General features: G+C 40.9%; 1 protein-coding gene across 7 annotated transcripts in view; it reads left to right on the top strand.

Annotated features, from left to right (window-relative positions):
• rufy2 (RUN and FYVE domain containing 2) overlaps positions 1-16,572 on the top strand; it is a 70,039-nt gene that overhangs the window by 49,234 nt on the left and 4,233 nt on the right. For 6 of the 7 annotated variants that reach the window (XM_088334863.1, XM_088334861.1, XM_088334862.1 and 3 more), the window contains 5 exons: positions 3,958-4,077; positions 4,147-4,276; positions 11,829-11,923; positions 16,369-16,417; positions 16,492-16,572. In XM_088334863.1, the coding sequence (XP_088190989.1) occupies positions 3,958-4,077; positions 4,147-4,276; positions 11,829-11,923; positions 16,369-16,417; positions 16,492-16,572 (475 nt within the window). Of the gene's footprint in view, positions 2,430-3,957; positions 4,078-4,146; positions 4,277-11,828; positions 11,924-16,368; positions 16,418-16,491 lie in introns of those variants that run through there. The other variant, XM_088334867.1, reaches the window with a different exon arrangement.

Here is a 16,572-nt window from a genome sequence, read left to right as displayed (position 1 = left end):
TCTGATTATAAGCCGCACCCCCCACATTTCGGGAGGAAAATGGATTTATTACATACACAAGCCGCACCGGTATATTAGCCGCACGCATCCACATCGAAAAAATTAGCCGTTTTTAACTGAACAATTTTAATGGGGAGAACCTGCAAAGATATGTTGTTTCTCTGTTGCTTGCTATTTATCAGACCAATCATACCTCTAGTAATAAAATTGATACGCTTGTTTCCAGCGTAGAGGCTGGATCAAGGTCCTGTCCATCACATGCCGACATTTTACATCATTTCGGTCGGTTCATTGATTGGAAATTGATACCGGTGGTTATCATTTGATGCAGACCTGCAAAGTCCAGGTGCCCGTTGAAAGTAATCCAAGGAAAAAAAAGTGTATATTTCCAAAGGTAAGGGTGGGAAAAATATATATGCACTTTTGTCTGCGGTGTCCACAAACACTTACCTTTACTGGTTTCTACTTCCCATAATCCCCCGCGTCTGTTACGCCCCTTCTTTTTAATTGGTCAGTGCAAGACTTATCAGAACAAGTGTCCAAAATAAATACAAATAAATACATGACAAAAATATACAGTTGCAAATACATATTATACATGGTTACACATATTTACAAAGAAAGACGGTACACCGAGAGAGTTTTCAAAGCTTTAATAATAATAATATAACTTTCATCCCATACCGTGTCTATGAAAGGTACCACCACGCTACTCCTAACACGTTCGCAGGGCTCAAATCGTAGCTGGTAAAAAAAATTTGTGCAGCAATTATGAAATTCACGGTTATCCGTCCTCGTCATACTCGTCATTATTGACACCTTCAAGGGCGTCTTCCCCACATTTGGAACGAACTTCTATCTTCTGTCATGCGGACAATTCGATCATAATCCGAGAGGATGCAGTTTACCTCGGCGCACAAATCCACCGGTCTAAATTTTACCTTTTGTACTTGAGTGCCGCTGGTGTTCGTTAGAAAAATTACTCAAATGAGCCGCTTCACTGAGTAAGCCGCAAGGCTGAACATTTGGGAAAAAAGTAGCGGCTTATAGTACGGAATTTACGGTACTCAGAATATTTATGGTGGGCGAGATTAAATCGTCCAACGGGCCTAATGCTTGACATTCCTGCACTACACAATACTTCAACATTTAGTGGTCAAAAAATACACTCAGTCCTTTTAAAATTTTGATTTAGTGAAGTTGTGTCTATTCCGTTTTGTTTTGGGGTGGTTTTCGCTGCAGCTTATCTGCTTGTTTGGGTGGGTCACTGTTCCATTAAATACGAAATTGCCCCTGTTGACAGATTGTTTTAGTAAACTCACGTTTATCTACCGGTAAAACCCCCCAAACTTTTTAATTCTGTTTTTCTTTTCTTTTTTTTCGACGGTCGGGTTAAAATACAACATGCTAAAATCCATGTTGATAAAAACTCTTAAATATGTATACAAATTTGTCAATGCCCTTCATAGCATTGCTTTTTCCCGCCTTGATCAATAAAATGGGACATTTTAGAGTTTGTCGGAATTTAAGTAAAGTCATGTTTATTCGTGATGCCCCTAATCACAGGAAGTCGCAAAGTGCTGTACAGACTACAGATGATTACAGACCATCACCTGATCTAAAGCCTCATAAAGGGCAAGTAAAAACTCAAAACCTCAGCATGAGGAAATTAAAAAACCTAGAATGGACCGCACATGAGGTAATCTGCAGGGTCATCGACAAACAATACACAGACATTGTCAACAGTAAATAAAAGCCATTCACAAGCTATAGAATATAAAAGTGTTTTAAGCCTAGATTAAAACATTTCTGCTGAAGTTTATTTCTTTTTGGCCCTTTGGATAACTAGCAGACCAACATTTTCTGAGAGAAGGCTTTGACTAGGAACGTAGGGGGAAATTAAATCTTAAAGATATGAAGGGGCAAGTCCAAAGCTCACTTGGTGATTGCCTCCAGCAGCACTACATTTTTTTTCTTCTCCAACCTGGGTTGTAGTGCCACAACTACGATTTGATAATATCGATTAAAATAAACTATGAAATGCATTAGCAACAAATGTTGTCACTGAATCAATGCATTCTCTTATTTCTCGCCCTCTTTTTACAACGAATTTCCTCCTGGAGAGGAAGTTGTAATAGTGCTGTGGTCAGGCAGAGGGCGCTTGGAGGCCGTATTTTGAGGTCCTTTTCATACAAATCCAATATCTATTTAGTTAGCATTTTTCAGACACCAAAATGCAACTCAAAGTATCATGTAAAAATATACAAAGTACAATAAGATACGTAAAAAAAGTACCCTGCAAAGCCAGCGGTGTAACAAACAGCTTTAAAGAGAGGCAATTTTGGTTTTTTTTTTGGCTTTTTATGTAAATGGTCTGCATTTCTGTAGCGCTTTTCGAGTCAATAAAGACCTCCCAAAGCGCTTTACAATGTGCTACACACTTACCCATTCACACACACACTCACACACCAATAGGGAGTCCGCCATGCAAGGCGCCTACCTGCTTATTGGGGGCATTAGGGATGCAGCGTCTTGCCCGAGGACACTTAGACATATATCGCCGCGCATCCAACCTCCGACCTCTTGATCCCAAGTCAAGCGCTCTACCACCTGAGCTAATGCTGCCCTGTAGACACAACACAGCATCAAACATTAAGTAAAAAAAGGAAACAAACTATTTGCATACATCTCAGAAAGTACTCACACCCTCATATGTTGCTTTTTTTCCACTTCATTAAAAACAAGTATTTTACATATTTCCTTGTTTATAGCACACATTTGTATGCATTTTTGTTAATTCTTAGGTCATTAGCTTTTCAAATGTTTTATTTCAGTGGTCGGAACTTTTTTGACCGAAAGATTTGTTTTTTGAGAGAGAGCCATACCCTACTTTTTTTTTTTAAATTGGCAAAACAGCCAAGCTCCAGACAAAATAAATTATTTCAGCTCATTTTATTTCACTGTGACGTAAGATGATTTGATAAAATTTATGAAACAAGAAAAAAATGCCAGCGCTTGTCCCATATCGACAAATAAACCACTCTAAACTTGTCTCCCTCCCACAGTTACTTGAGATCATTGAGGCTCATTTTGACAGTATTTTTTTTCCATAAATAATAGTCTCAGAAAAAGAGTTATTTTGTAAAAATGTCACAAAATACTGCAAACTAAGATACTTATGTATTTACCTTCGGTGCAGAAGGCGCTGGGCAGAGGTAAGTGCAGAACTGTGAGCATAGTTCCGCCAGCCCCCACCACTCACCAGATCAATCTGATCAATGTACTTGGCGGGTGTTTTTGGGTGTTTGCAGTTGGTTCTGTGGGCTTTCATCATGAAGTGTCTCAACAATGAACATGGATTGCTAATTGAGCTTCCATATAAAGGATTTATTAGCAATGTACAGCCAAAGGGGTCTGTTGGTGTGACGCTGTGACTGAAAATTGTAGTTTCTCCCTCTATACTGGACCGAACCGTTCACACTAGTAGCATTATGTCGGCTTTGCATGCACCAAACTCAAATCTGCGCTAATCAGAATTGGAACGCTATAGAAGAAAATTTGTATGATAAGAATTTTATCTGAGTCATATGTTATCTTGAAAGAGCCATAACTGGCTTGCGAGCCATAGGTTCCCGACCCCTGTTTTTTATTATAGAATATTCTGTTGTTTTTTTGCACTATTTCACTATTTGTCCAAAACTTAAATATTTGAATAGAGGATTTTTTTTATGTGATTCATTAATTAATGAAAAAAATAATCGACTGATTCATCCCTTATTAAAATAGTCGGTAGTTGCAGCGCTACTTGGTTGCATGTTTCATTTTTATTTTTTTTATTTTATCACTCCGTCCTAATTTCTTTCTCCTCCGCCATTACCCCTCCTCCTCTTCCTCCACCATTTTTATTTTTATTTTCTTACCATGGTCCTGAGTTTGTCGCCTGTTGTAATGGCGCAGATTGCAGGAGGCCGAGAGTTACCGTGCCACAGCCGAGGAGGGCACCCGGCGTTTCAAGATGGACTTTGTGAACAAGGCCGACAGCCTGCAGCGGCAGACTGACATCAAGGAGAAACAGCTGTAAGGTCGTCTGGAAACGCTAGTGCGTAAGTCAGCGCTCACCCTACGTACGTACGCGTGATGCTGCAGGCAGCAGTTGGAGACAGACCTAAAGATCGAGCGCGAGTGGAGGCAAACGTTGCAGAACCATCTCCACCGGGAGAAGGAGACAGTGGCTCAGCTCAAGACGCAGGCGCTGCAGATCAACGGCCTCAAGATGGTAAGCAAAAGCAAAAAAAGTGTTGACCCTTCACTTTAAGTCAAGTCATAGGTAGCATCCATGGGCAGAAGGAAGAAAAGCTACTGGACTGGAACTAGGTTTGGTGAGTGGTAAAATAAAAGAGGAAAGACCAGAGTCAATCATATTTCAAACAAAAGCTGGCTTGAAATAAACATCACATGGATGCAACCGGGACGCATCTTCAAAGATTTATCCTGGATTCGTCGAGTGTTTCGGGTTTTCTCAACATCAAACACTCGCCCAGGTGACCTTGCCGAGGTTGATCACGTTAGTCCACAGATCTGCCCTTTTGAGCTACAATGGCTTTTTCTGCAGCTTCACTTGCTGATTTATAAGCCTTCTTTTTGGCTGCCCAGGTCAACATGAAACTGAAAATCAGGAACAGTGTGTAGGAGTATTGTTCTCTGTGGAAGTGCCTCAGGTCTCTCTCCTGCGTGGATGAAAGGAACTGCCTTGCTCTGGGCTTGGTGTTTACTTGCGCTAATTGCCAGGGCTATGCTCTCAGCAACTGCTTTCAAGACCTGGTCATAGTGATAGTGACTATCAGCCAGGGACTTTGGGATGCTGCTGAGGAGATCTTCCAAGCCAATTCATCCCTATGAAACAGTACCTGGTATTTTTACCTGAACGCTTAAAAATGTGCACCAAATAAAATTTATGCTGTACTTGAACCATTTGGAGGATGCGCATAGTTTTGGTCTCTTTTGAAGAGGAAACTGAAGTTTTCTCTTCTGCACTCAAACTATATTTAGGTGCTACTGATCTTTAGGTAAAAACTTTATAACATAAATGAATGAATGAATGAATGAAAGAAACAAAAATGATGTTGGGCTCTAATGACATACTGTATTTTTATGCGTGCCATTGTTTGACTAAGATGCTCGCCTGCCCACAGATATAATCTTATTTTATCATGCTTGGTATCCTTTTAATTTGTGTAAACTCATTGTTACAACATGAGTCTCAAACTCATAGCCTGTGGGCCACAACCGTCCCACGGGATGATAGTTTGAGGCCCCCTCCTTCATACGAAAGTTTAAAGGGACAATGTGTATTATTAGTTGTGTCCTTGTGGTAAAAAAACAAAATCAATCGGGACCAATCCAGTACTTGGCACATTTATTTATATAGCCCTTAATCTCAAAAATGTCTCAAAGGACTGCACAGGATTACAATTACAAAATTACACGATTACCTGATCTTAAACCAGCATGCGGGCAAGGAACAACTCAAAAACCTCAGTGTGAGGAAAAAAGAGAAACCTTGAGAAAGGACCTCACATGCGATAATCCCCCTTCCAGGATTGACCAGGGTGAATTACCATTAGCATTACTGTACACAGAATAGTAAACACTAAGTAAGATGTTGAAGATGTCCGGAAAGAGCATGACACCAACGACGCCCCCAGCCTGTAAACTAGTCCAGAAAGTCTATGGCGGCCACGACGCTGCTTCCCATCTCTGCCAGCTGGTAAATGCAGGGGTTGACTTGCTGCAGGTCAAACGCTGGTCCGCTGACTCATCTCAAATCGTCCTTCTCCTTCGTATCAGCCAGGCAGGCTTTGGAAAAAGACAGGACAAAACAGAATATGAGGTGGGCATCAATCATACGCTTTGGAATAGAAGTGTGTCTTAAGCCTTGATTTTAAAATTTCCGTTGAGGTTGCAGATCTTATCTCCAGAGGCAGGGCATTCCATAACACCGGGGCCCGGATGGAGAACGCTCTCGAGCCTGCAGAGTTCTTGGCTCTCGGAGTCACAAGTAGACCGGCATTTTCCGAGCGCAGACTCCGTGCAGGAACATAGGGGGAAATCAAATCGGAGAGATAAGAGGGTGCAAGCCCATGCAAACATTTATATGTTAATAAGAGAACCTTAAAGTCACATCTTAAGTGGACTGGGAGCCAGTGCAAGTTGGCCAATACAGGAGTAATATGCTCAAACTTTTTGGTCTTAGTCAAAAGTCTAGCTGCCGCATTCTGAACCAGCTGCAAACTTTTAATGCTAGACATCGGGAGACCAGAAAGCAATACATTACAGTAATTAAGCCGAGAAGTAATAAACACATGAATTAAAACCTCTGCATCTGATTGGGACAGCATCGAACAAATCTTCGCAATATTACGGAGCTGGTAGAAAGCTATTCTAGTAATATTTTTTACGTGTAACTGAAACGACAGATTAGGATTAAATATAACACCTAGATTTTTGACCGAGTCACTATGGGTGATATTACATTTGTCTAGGTTCAGGGTAGTGTTTGAAAACAACTCACGACAGTGAGCTGGACCAATAATCAACATTTCAGTTTTTTCTGGTTTAAGGCGTAAAAAATTAAGTGACATTCATCTTTGAATCTCAGTAAGGCAAGCCTCCAGATTTCTACAACTTAAATGTCCAGTTTTTTCCATTGGCACATACAGTTGAGTGTCATCTGCATAGCAATGGAAACTAATATTATACTTGAGGATAATGTCACCAAGCGGGATCATATAAATACTAAAAAGGAGGCCAAGTTCAGAGCCTTGAGGAACACCGCAGGGGACATTAGATTGTTTAGAGGTCAGATTGCCATAGTTAACACATTGCATTCTGTCTGACAGGTAGGACCTAAACCATGAGAGTACAGTTCCTGAGATACCAATGCGTTCTAGACTCACCCATATTATATGTTGTGGTTGTTGTTGTTGTGTCACTCAAGGCGCCTAAGGATAATTATTAGTAGCGCTAGACTCGCTTGAGAGAGGCTCCGTAGTTCTCCGAAGGAGAATCCCAGCTGGCGGTGGTATTGGGCAGACTGGAGTGCAGGGCACCGTAGCCAGAGATGCTCGGCCTATTCTTCGTCCTCACCGCAGAGACGGCACCGATCGTCTTCGCATTTCCCCGTCAAATGTTGCCATCTTCGGAGGGAGGGGTGATGACCGGACCGGAATCGTATAAGATCGACAACGTCTTTCTTTGAGAGCTGGGATTCTTCTTTCGGGTTGTGGTGGGAAGAGGTAAGAGAAATGAGACGTGGGTGGGTAGATGGGGGGGTTTAATGACTGCAGACTTGAAGGCTACAGGATAGCGATATATTAATATTTAAAACTGATTGTCCTAAGATCCCAAACAGATCCTTCACCATTGAAGTTGGAAACTGATCGAGCAGGCACGTAGTTTGTTTGGCCCTACTGACCATCTGTGTTAGATTATCAAGGGACAAATCATTGAAACTGGAGAATGTTTCTGAACAACCGCCGACACGGTCCTTACCTAACACCTCCACATCTATAATATAGGAGGAGGATACAGAGCGTTCTTTTAAAATTTCATTCCTGATTAGTTGAATCTTTTTATTAAAAAATTCCATAATGTCGTTAGCAGAATAAGTGCAACCATTTGGGTTAAGTTGTTGTCTGGTAAGTTTCGCCACTGTGTCAAACAAAAAATTTGGATTATTCTTATGTTTACCAATAATCTTAGAAAAAAACGAAGCTTTAGCTGAGACAAGAGCTACTTTATATTTCAGCAAACTGTCACACCAGGCCAGTCGGAAGACCTCCAGCTTAGTAGTGCGCCATTTTCGTTCAAGTTTTCTGCAACTTTGTTTGAGTAACCTAGTTTCTTCAGTAAACCAAGGTGTATTCTTCTTAGGTCAGAATTTATGCCTTAGGGGTGCCACAGATTCAAGAACATTAACCAAAGCAGTATTGAAGTTGTTTGTAAGTGAGTCAACAGACCCAGTGTACGAAGGGAAGGCTGCAGTTACCGTAGGTAATAATTCTTTTAAGGCTAATACCGTTTTAGGGCGGCTATTGCGACTGCTAAAGCCTAAATTTTCCTTATCACAGTAAACATTAAACAGCACCTCACACTTAACAAGATAGTGATCAGAGATGGCATTAGGATACGGTAACACTCTAACATTTGAGGCTACTACGCCACGGGTCAGAACGAGATCTAGAGTGTTCCCATCTTTATGAGTGGGCACAACAACTATTTGATTGAAACCAAATGTATCAATCAGTGACTTAAAAGCAATTGCAAGTGAATTTGATGGGGAGTTTATGTGAACATTAAAATCACCAATAATTACAACATTGTCCGCATAAGTTACTAAGTCTGTTAACAGTTCCGAAAATTCTTCCAAAAAATTTGAGTATGGTCCAGGTGGGCGACACACAACAACTAAATAAATTGGTGTTGACATTGACATCATAACAAGTGCTTCAAACGTTTTAAAACCAGTAGGGGTATTAGGAGTAAATTTCAACTTATCTTCCGATATAAGAGCAACACCTCCACCTTTTTTGCATGGTCGTGCCAAGTGCGAACTCACAAAGTTAGGGGGAGAAGCCTCATTTAGCACTACAAACTCATTTGGTTTTAATCAGGTCTCACAAAGGCCAATAAGGTTAAGATTGTGTTCATTAATAAGGTCATTGACAAGTAAAGCCTTGGAGGCTAGTGATCTAATATTCAGAAGGCCAAGCTTCAGCACTGTGGACTGAGCTGAAACCTTTCGCGAGTTTTGAACCTTAATGGCAGCCTTAGTGGTAACCTCAACAGGATTATACTGCCGGTCCCGGGTTTTGTGCCTTGCATGACGAGACCCGGGACCGGCAGTGTGACGAAATACTTGGGTCAATTTGACACAAAACGACCCAGGGGGTCTAAACCGGTGGCCCGGGGGCCAATCGTGGCCCACAAGATGATGATTTGAGGCCCCGCCTTAATATGAAAATCAAAAAGGACTGTGTTTGTTATTAGGCACCTCCTAGCGGTATAAAACTAATTTATTCAAACGGGACCAACCCAGTACTTGGGTCAAATTTGACCCAATATTGTTGGTTCTTTGACACAAAACAACCCAACCGTTTGGATTGTTGTATTTCAGGTATCTAAATCTTGTGGCTGAGTGGCTGATTAGGCCAATGTGTAGTGTTTATTTCTAATTAATTCTCAATGTTTAACCTATGATGATAATCTTTTTTTCTTAATTGCAATATTTACATTTCTGTAGGGATTTAGAGCTTGTACCAATCAGATTCAGATTCAGATCTACTTTATTGTCATTCTAGTACACGTGTATACAGAACGAAATGTCGATGCATCTGACCCCCACAGTTTCCTTGAATGTACAGATATAAATAAAGTTGTATTGTAATTGGCTACGTATAGTATTTTACCATAGTGCCGATAGTGCAAGAAGAGTAGCTAACCAGATGTGCAAAATGGGCAGTCAGGTTAACAGGCAGGTACACAGTAACATTAACACTGTAACAATAACGCTGTAATTACCATAGTGCAGAGAGCAATGTGCAATGAGTGGCAAGCCATAAAAAACTGCCAGTAGTGCAAAAAGTCAGATTAGCAGCCGTTTAGATTTAAGTTAACTATATGTTAGATTGACCATTTAACAGTCTAATGGCCAGGGGGACTAGACTATTGCGGAGCCTGGTGGTCCTGCACCGCACACTGCAGAACCTCTTCCCAGAGGTTAGCAGAGTGAACAGTCCATGATGGGGGTGAGAGGGGTCCCCAGTAATGTTCTTAGCATGGGATAGGCAGCGCTTCTGGCCAATGTCCTGAATGGAGGGAAGTGTAGTCCCGATTATTTTCTCTGCTGTCCTCGTTACCCTCCTCACACTACCCCAGTCGGTAGCGCTGCAGCCTCCACACCACACAGAGATACAGCTGGTCAGGATACTCTCTATGGTGCCCCTGTAGAATGTGATGAGGGAGGGTGGGGGCAGGTGGGCTCTCCTCATCCTCCGCAGGAAGTACAGGCGCTGCTGTGCCCTCTTAACCAGTGATGCAGTGTTCACGGACCAGGTGAGTTTGTTTGTAATGTGCACCCCTAGGAACTTGATACTGCTGACAACCTCCACAGCCTTGTTGTTGATGCAAAGTGGGGCATGGTTGGGCTGGTTTTTCCTAAAGTCGACAATGATCTCTTTAGTTTTGTCAACATTCAGGACCAGGCTGTTGTCCCTGCACCAGCCCACCAACTGCTCCACCTCCTCTCTGTAGGCTAGGTCGTTGTCATCCCTGATGAGGCCCACCACTGTTGTGTCGTCAGCATACTTCACGATGTGGTTTGTGGCGGACCTAGGGACGCAGTCGTGTGTCATCAAGGTGAACAGCAAGGGGCTTAGGACGCAGCCTTGGGGGGAGCCCGTGCTGAGGTAGATGACATCTGAACTGTTCTGACCTATCCGCACTGATTGGGGTCTGTCACAGAGGAAGTCCAGCAGCCAGTTCCGCAGGGGGGTGTTGAAACCCAGGAGTCTCATTTTGTCTACCAGATGTTGTGGGATGATGGTGTTGAATGCTGAACTGAAATCCAGGAACAGCATCCGCACATGGGTGTTCTTCTCCTCTAGATGTGTCAGGCTCAGGTGAAGCGCAGAGGAGATGGCATCCCTGGTGGAGCGGTTTGTCCTGTAGGCAAACTGAAAGGGGTCGAATGAGGAGGGGAGACTGGAGGTGATGTGCTCTTTAACCAGTCTCTCAAATTTACATGTTTTGGAGTTGTCAAATTAGAAGAATGTTCAGAAAGATAAATCATGGCTAAGTTTATTTTAAATTTACTTTTTACTTTACTTTCTTTTTCTCTTGGTTAGTTACTCTTTTTGTTCTACCTTCTTTTTTACTACATTTTCTTTCTTTTTCATCCTTTTACTCTTTTCTTACACTCTTTTTTTTGACTCTTCACACCTTGCTCCTTCTTTCACCCCATAATTTCTTACTTTGTTCCTACCATCTTTTCTTTCCTCCTCTCCCTTCTTTGTTCCTTCCTCCCTTTTACCTCCCCTCCTTCTGTCGTTCTGTACTTCCTTCTTTCTCTTTCTTTGACTTTTTTTCTTAAATTATTTTGTCTGTTTCTTACTCTTTCATCTTTTCTTTTTTCTATTTCTTTGACATTTTTTCTTCTTTTCTTACCATCCTTTTTTGTTCTCCTTTTACACCTTCTCTTTTTCATTTGTTTTTACTTTCTGTCATTTATTTATTTTACTTTCATCCACCCTTTGCGCGTTCCTTCCTTCCTGTCCTTTCTTCCTCTTTCCTCTGCCCATTCCTTCTTTCCTCTCCATTCTTCCTCTGCTCCTTTGTCCTTTCCTTTGTTTGTTCCTTCTTTTTTCTTTCCTTCTTTCTACTTTCTTCCTTTGATCTTTCCTTTTAATTTTTCCTTTGTTCCTTAATTTCCTTTCTTCCTCTGTTCCTTCTCTTCCTTATTTCATTCCTGCGTTCCTTTCTTCTTTCATTCCTTTCTTCTTTCCCTCCTCCTTTCTCTTTGTTCCTTCTTTCCTCTTTTTGTTTTGCCACACCGCTTGATTAAGGAGCTCTGGTAGTTTTAAAACATGAGTCAATTCCTGTCCCTGGTGTAGGGTTCACATGTTTAAGGGTTAATAATGATTTTATCCATCTATCTATATACCAAAGTCATATAAGATTTTATACAACTGTTTAATCAACTTTAAGTCTTTACCGGAGTGAAGGCACTGTCAATCATGGCTGTGCGTGTTTTTGTGTTTTTCCCACTTCAGGAGTTCCATCGCCTGCAGGTTGAGAACCTTCAGCTGAAGAGCATGTGCGAGGACCAAGAACAAGCTCTCGAGGAGCTTGGCTCCAAACTTAGCGAGTATGTTTGTGATTCCATTTTCGTGTATGTTGACATCCACGATCAAACTACGAGCACAAGATCCAAGGAAGACATTCTACTCCTGTCATATCAAAATCCAAATCAATAGTAACATTCCACCAGGTGGCGTAGAACTGATTCGACTTTCTTCGGCATTGACTAAAATTAGGCCGATTACTATCCACATTTTTTTTACAATTTATTCAATGTCAGACTTTTCACTCAAATGCCAGTTAATTTTTGCCTTTTTTCTCTAGCTACACAGTTATAGGTCATATCAAAAGAAAGCTTCAAACCTCATATTTTAGAACAACAAGGATGTCTGGCCTTTTTCCTTTGTTCCTTCATTCTTTCCTCCTCCTTTCTTCTTCCACTCCTTATTTTCTTTTCCTTCCTTTCCTTTTCGTCTCCTTTCTTCCTTTGATCTTTCCCTCCTCATTTTTTCCTTGAATCCTTCACCTTCATTTCCTTTCTTCCTTCCTCTCATTTTTCTCCCTCCAAGTCAAGTCAAATTTATAGCCCTTAATCACAAAAATGTCTCAAAGAATCCTGTGCAGTACAGGATTACAATGACACAATTACCTGATCTTAAACCAACATGCGGGCAAGGAACAACTCAAAACCTCAGCGTGAGGAAAAAGAGAAACCTTGGAAAGGGACCTCACAAGTGGTATCCCCCTTTTCAGGATGACCAGGGTGAATTACATTTAGCATTACAGTACACAAACATAGTAAACACACTTCCTTCTTCTCTTCCTTATTTTTCTTTCATTCTTTCCTTTTTTCCTTCGTTCGTTCCTTCACTCCTTACTCCTTCATTCTTTCCTTTATTTTTCATCTGCCGTTTTTCTTTGTTCTTTTCCTCCTCTCTTTTTCTTTGCCCCACCACTTGTTCCTAATGATGTAGGAACCCTAGGAGTTTTAAATCATGTGTAGTTCTTGTTCCTGGTGTAGGGTTCACATATTTGAGGGTTAAATATTATTTTATCAATTTATATACCAAAGCCATATCATATGATTTTATACAAGTGCTTAATTCTCTTAAAGCTTTACTGGAGGGAATACACGTTCAATCCTGGCTTTACCATTGTTTATTACTCGTTTCCAAGAAAACTTCAAAGGAAAACTGCTTTATGTGAAAGGATTCATTTCGAGCAGAACTTTCACTTTGGTGCACTTTGGTGCTTTTTATGTATCTATAGCCGAACAATGCTTTCCATAATTACAAGGGCCCTTTGCTTGCAAAATACCGTTTTATTGCAAAGACACTGATGCATGCACTTTGCAAAAAAAATTTCAGTGCAAATGTTTCTGGTTGATCACATGATTTTGGCCACCATGTTGATCACGCACGTGAACAAAACAACATCCCTCTCTGCCCTCATTATCACAAAGGTATTTATTTTTATTTTTTTAAGAAATAATTCTTTGAAGCATACATGTCTGTACAGACGCTCTCCTACTTACGACCATTCGACTAACGAATCACGGTAGATACGAACATCTTTTCCGGGATGTCGAAAAATATCCGGACACTGCTGTGAGATTTTGTATCGTGTGCACCTTTTTCCGAGTGCAGGACTGTACTGAAGTGCTTCTTTCCGCCACTACTAGCGTTTAGTGGCGCTGTGTGAGGTCGCCCAGCATCCACCACGAAGAAATCCGTCTTCCTCTTCCCATTTTGTGTGTTACATTCTATACTGTATTTCCAGTGCACTAAGAACTTTGATATTTTTATTGTTTAATATCTCGTGCACCCATTTAGTATGGTTAGTGTAAAGAAGAGGCGGGACATTTCTTTTGAAACCAAAGTGGAATAAGAAAGCTTATGCGGATGAGAAAATTGTCGGCCATTTTTTACCACGGAGGAGGACCTCTTGAAGCGCATCTTCCAAAAGTAAGTTCAACTTAACTTTATTTTTATGGAGCATATTATTTTATAAAATGTTTATTTTTTAGGACAAAACATTACAGGTTACTTATACAAACCTTAAACATTCTTATATAAACCTTAAACATACAAAATATACACTGAAGCAACTTACGAACGATCGTCAGGAACCTTGTCCGAAATCTCGTTTGTAAGTAGGGCAAAGTCTGTATAGGATTAATGTGCTTTTTTGTCTTGTTCAAAAGTCTCGCTGCTGTATTTTGAACCAGCTGCAAACTTTTGATGCTAGACATCGGGAGACCAGAAAGCAAAACATTACAGTCAAGCCAAGAAGTAATAAACGCATGAATTATAACCTCTGCATCTGATTGAGACAGCGTCGGACAAATTTTAGCAATATTATGGCGGTGGAAGCGAGCTATTCTGTAATATTTTTCACATGTAACTGAAACGACGGATCAGGATACAATATAACTCTTAGATTTTTGACTGAGTCTCTACAATGAGCTGGCTCAACTTATGATTTTTATTCTCGATTAAGGGGCAAAAAATTAAGTGTCATCCATCTTTGTTGCTCATTAAAGCAGGCTTCCAGATTTCTACAATTAAACACCAGTTGTTTGTAGTAGCAGGGACAGTTAAGTGTCATCTGCATAGTAATGGAAACTCATCACCAAGCAGAAAAAAAAGAAGGGGGCCAGGTACAGAGCCCTGTGAAACGCCACAGGGGACATCAGAATGTTTTTAGGTAAGATTGCCGTTGTTGACACATTGCGTCGCGTCTGTCAGGTAGGACCTAAACGACGAGAGTACGGTTTCTGAGATACCTATGCATTTTTGCAGACAAACGAGTTATACGTTGTGGTCCACAGTATCAAAAGTAGCACTGAGATCCAGCAGCAGTAGCATTGACGAGGCACCGGAATCTACTCCTAAGAGGAAATCATTGGCTACTTTAGAGGGAAACTTTTCAGTCAGAATTTAGAGCAAATCAAAGAGATTATTTTATGACATGAAGTTGTTCAGCTGCTATGCAACGACCTTTTCAAATAATTTTGAAAAAATGGCAGATTTGTTACTGGCCTATAATTAGTCTTTCCGGGGCAAGGTTAGGTCGCTTAAGCATGGGATTAATGACAGCAAACTTGAAGGCGACCGGAACAATACCCGAGGAAAGCAATATATTAATAATATTTAAAACTGAAGGTTCAAAGATCCCAGACAGATCTATCACCAGTAAAGCCGGAAACTGGTCAAGCAGAAGTAGTTCGCTGGCCATCTGTGTAAGACCATTAAGGGACAAATCACTAAAACTGGAAAACGTTTCTGAACAGCCCCCAACACGGCCCTGACCCTAAAGCTCAACGTTTTTAAGGTAGGATGGGGTTGCAGAATGTTCATTTAAAATTTAATTCTGGGTGAGTTTAATCTTTCTAAAATACCATAAGGTCAATCACAGAATAAGTAGAACTATTCAGGTTAAGTTGCTGTCTCGTAAGTTTCGCCATTGTGTTGAACAAAACATTCGGATTATTTTTATGTACAGCAACAATCTTTGAGAAAAACAATGCTTTAGCTGAGGCAAGAGCTACTTTATATTTCAGCAAGCTGTCACACCAGGCCAGTCGAAAAACCCTTAAGCTTTGTAGTGCGCATTTTTTCGTTCGTTTCCTGCAACCTTGTTTGAGTGGACTGGTTCCTTCAGGAAACCAAGGTGTATGCTTCTTTGGTCAAAATGAATGCTGTAGGGGCGCCACAGAGTCAAGAACATAAACCAAAGCAGTATTAAAGTGTCATTTGTAAGAGAGTCACAGGCCCAATATAGGAAGGGAAGGCCCCAGTTATCGGGGGTAACAGTTGCTTTAACACTGAAACATTTGAGGCTACCACACCCCAAGGTCAGAGTATTCCCATCTTTACACATCAACTATTTAAATAAAACCAAATAAAACATTTGGATATGGTCCAGGTGGGCAATACACAACAACAACATGAATTGGTGGTGACATTTAGGACCTCATAACAAGTGCTTCAAACGTTTTAGAACTCTAGAGGTACCGGGAGTAAATTTCAGCATACTTTCCGATATAAGAGCAACATCGTCAGCTCTCCAAATGCGAACTTACAAAGTTTGGGGGAGAAGCCTCAGTTAGCGATACAAACTCATTTGGCTTCAACCAGGTCTCACAAAGGCCAATTAGGTTAAGATTGTGATTTCATTCGTAAGTTGGGCAGCGTCTGTACTTATATCTTTGCTTTTCACACCACACTGCTTGACCGCGCCAAAACATTTTCATTCGCTGGATACAAAAAGCAACACAAGGAAGTGGGAGCTAACACAATGTGCCGACACATATCTCAGAGATTCCTGTCATTTAATTGTGATTTATAATAGCTTATTTAAAATTTTAAAAAACAATGTATTTCTATGTTTTGGCACTCAGGAATAATGCTTCCAAAAACGTATTTATACATTTGGGCACTGAATTGAGTTAAAGATAAAATAAGTAGCATTGCAATCAGATTGCTGTCTCTATGTGATGCTGTCATCCAGATCAAAAATGAAGATTGAGGACATCAAAGAAGCCAACAAAGCCCTCCAGGTAAAATCCGTGCCAATCTTGTCACCTCACCGATGTGCCACCTGATGTCAAATTTCATACGGATGGCATTGCAGGGCGGTCAAGTGTGGTTAAAAGACAAGGAAGCAAGCCACTGCAAATTGTGCGAGAAGGAATTTTCCATCTCGAGACGCAAG

The sequence above is a fragment of the Urocampus carinirostris genome, chromosome 4 (genome assembly GCF_059441175.1).
Source record: "Urocampus carinirostris isolate Australia breed hairy pipefish chromosome 4, RoL_Ucar_1.0, whole genome shotgun sequence".
NCBI lineage: Eukaryota > Metazoa > Chordata > Actinopteri > Syngnathiformes > Syngnathidae > Urocampus > Urocampus carinirostris.
The sequence above is the reverse complement of the archived record's forward strand: the minus strand, read 5'-3'. Positions and strand labels throughout refer to the sequence as shown.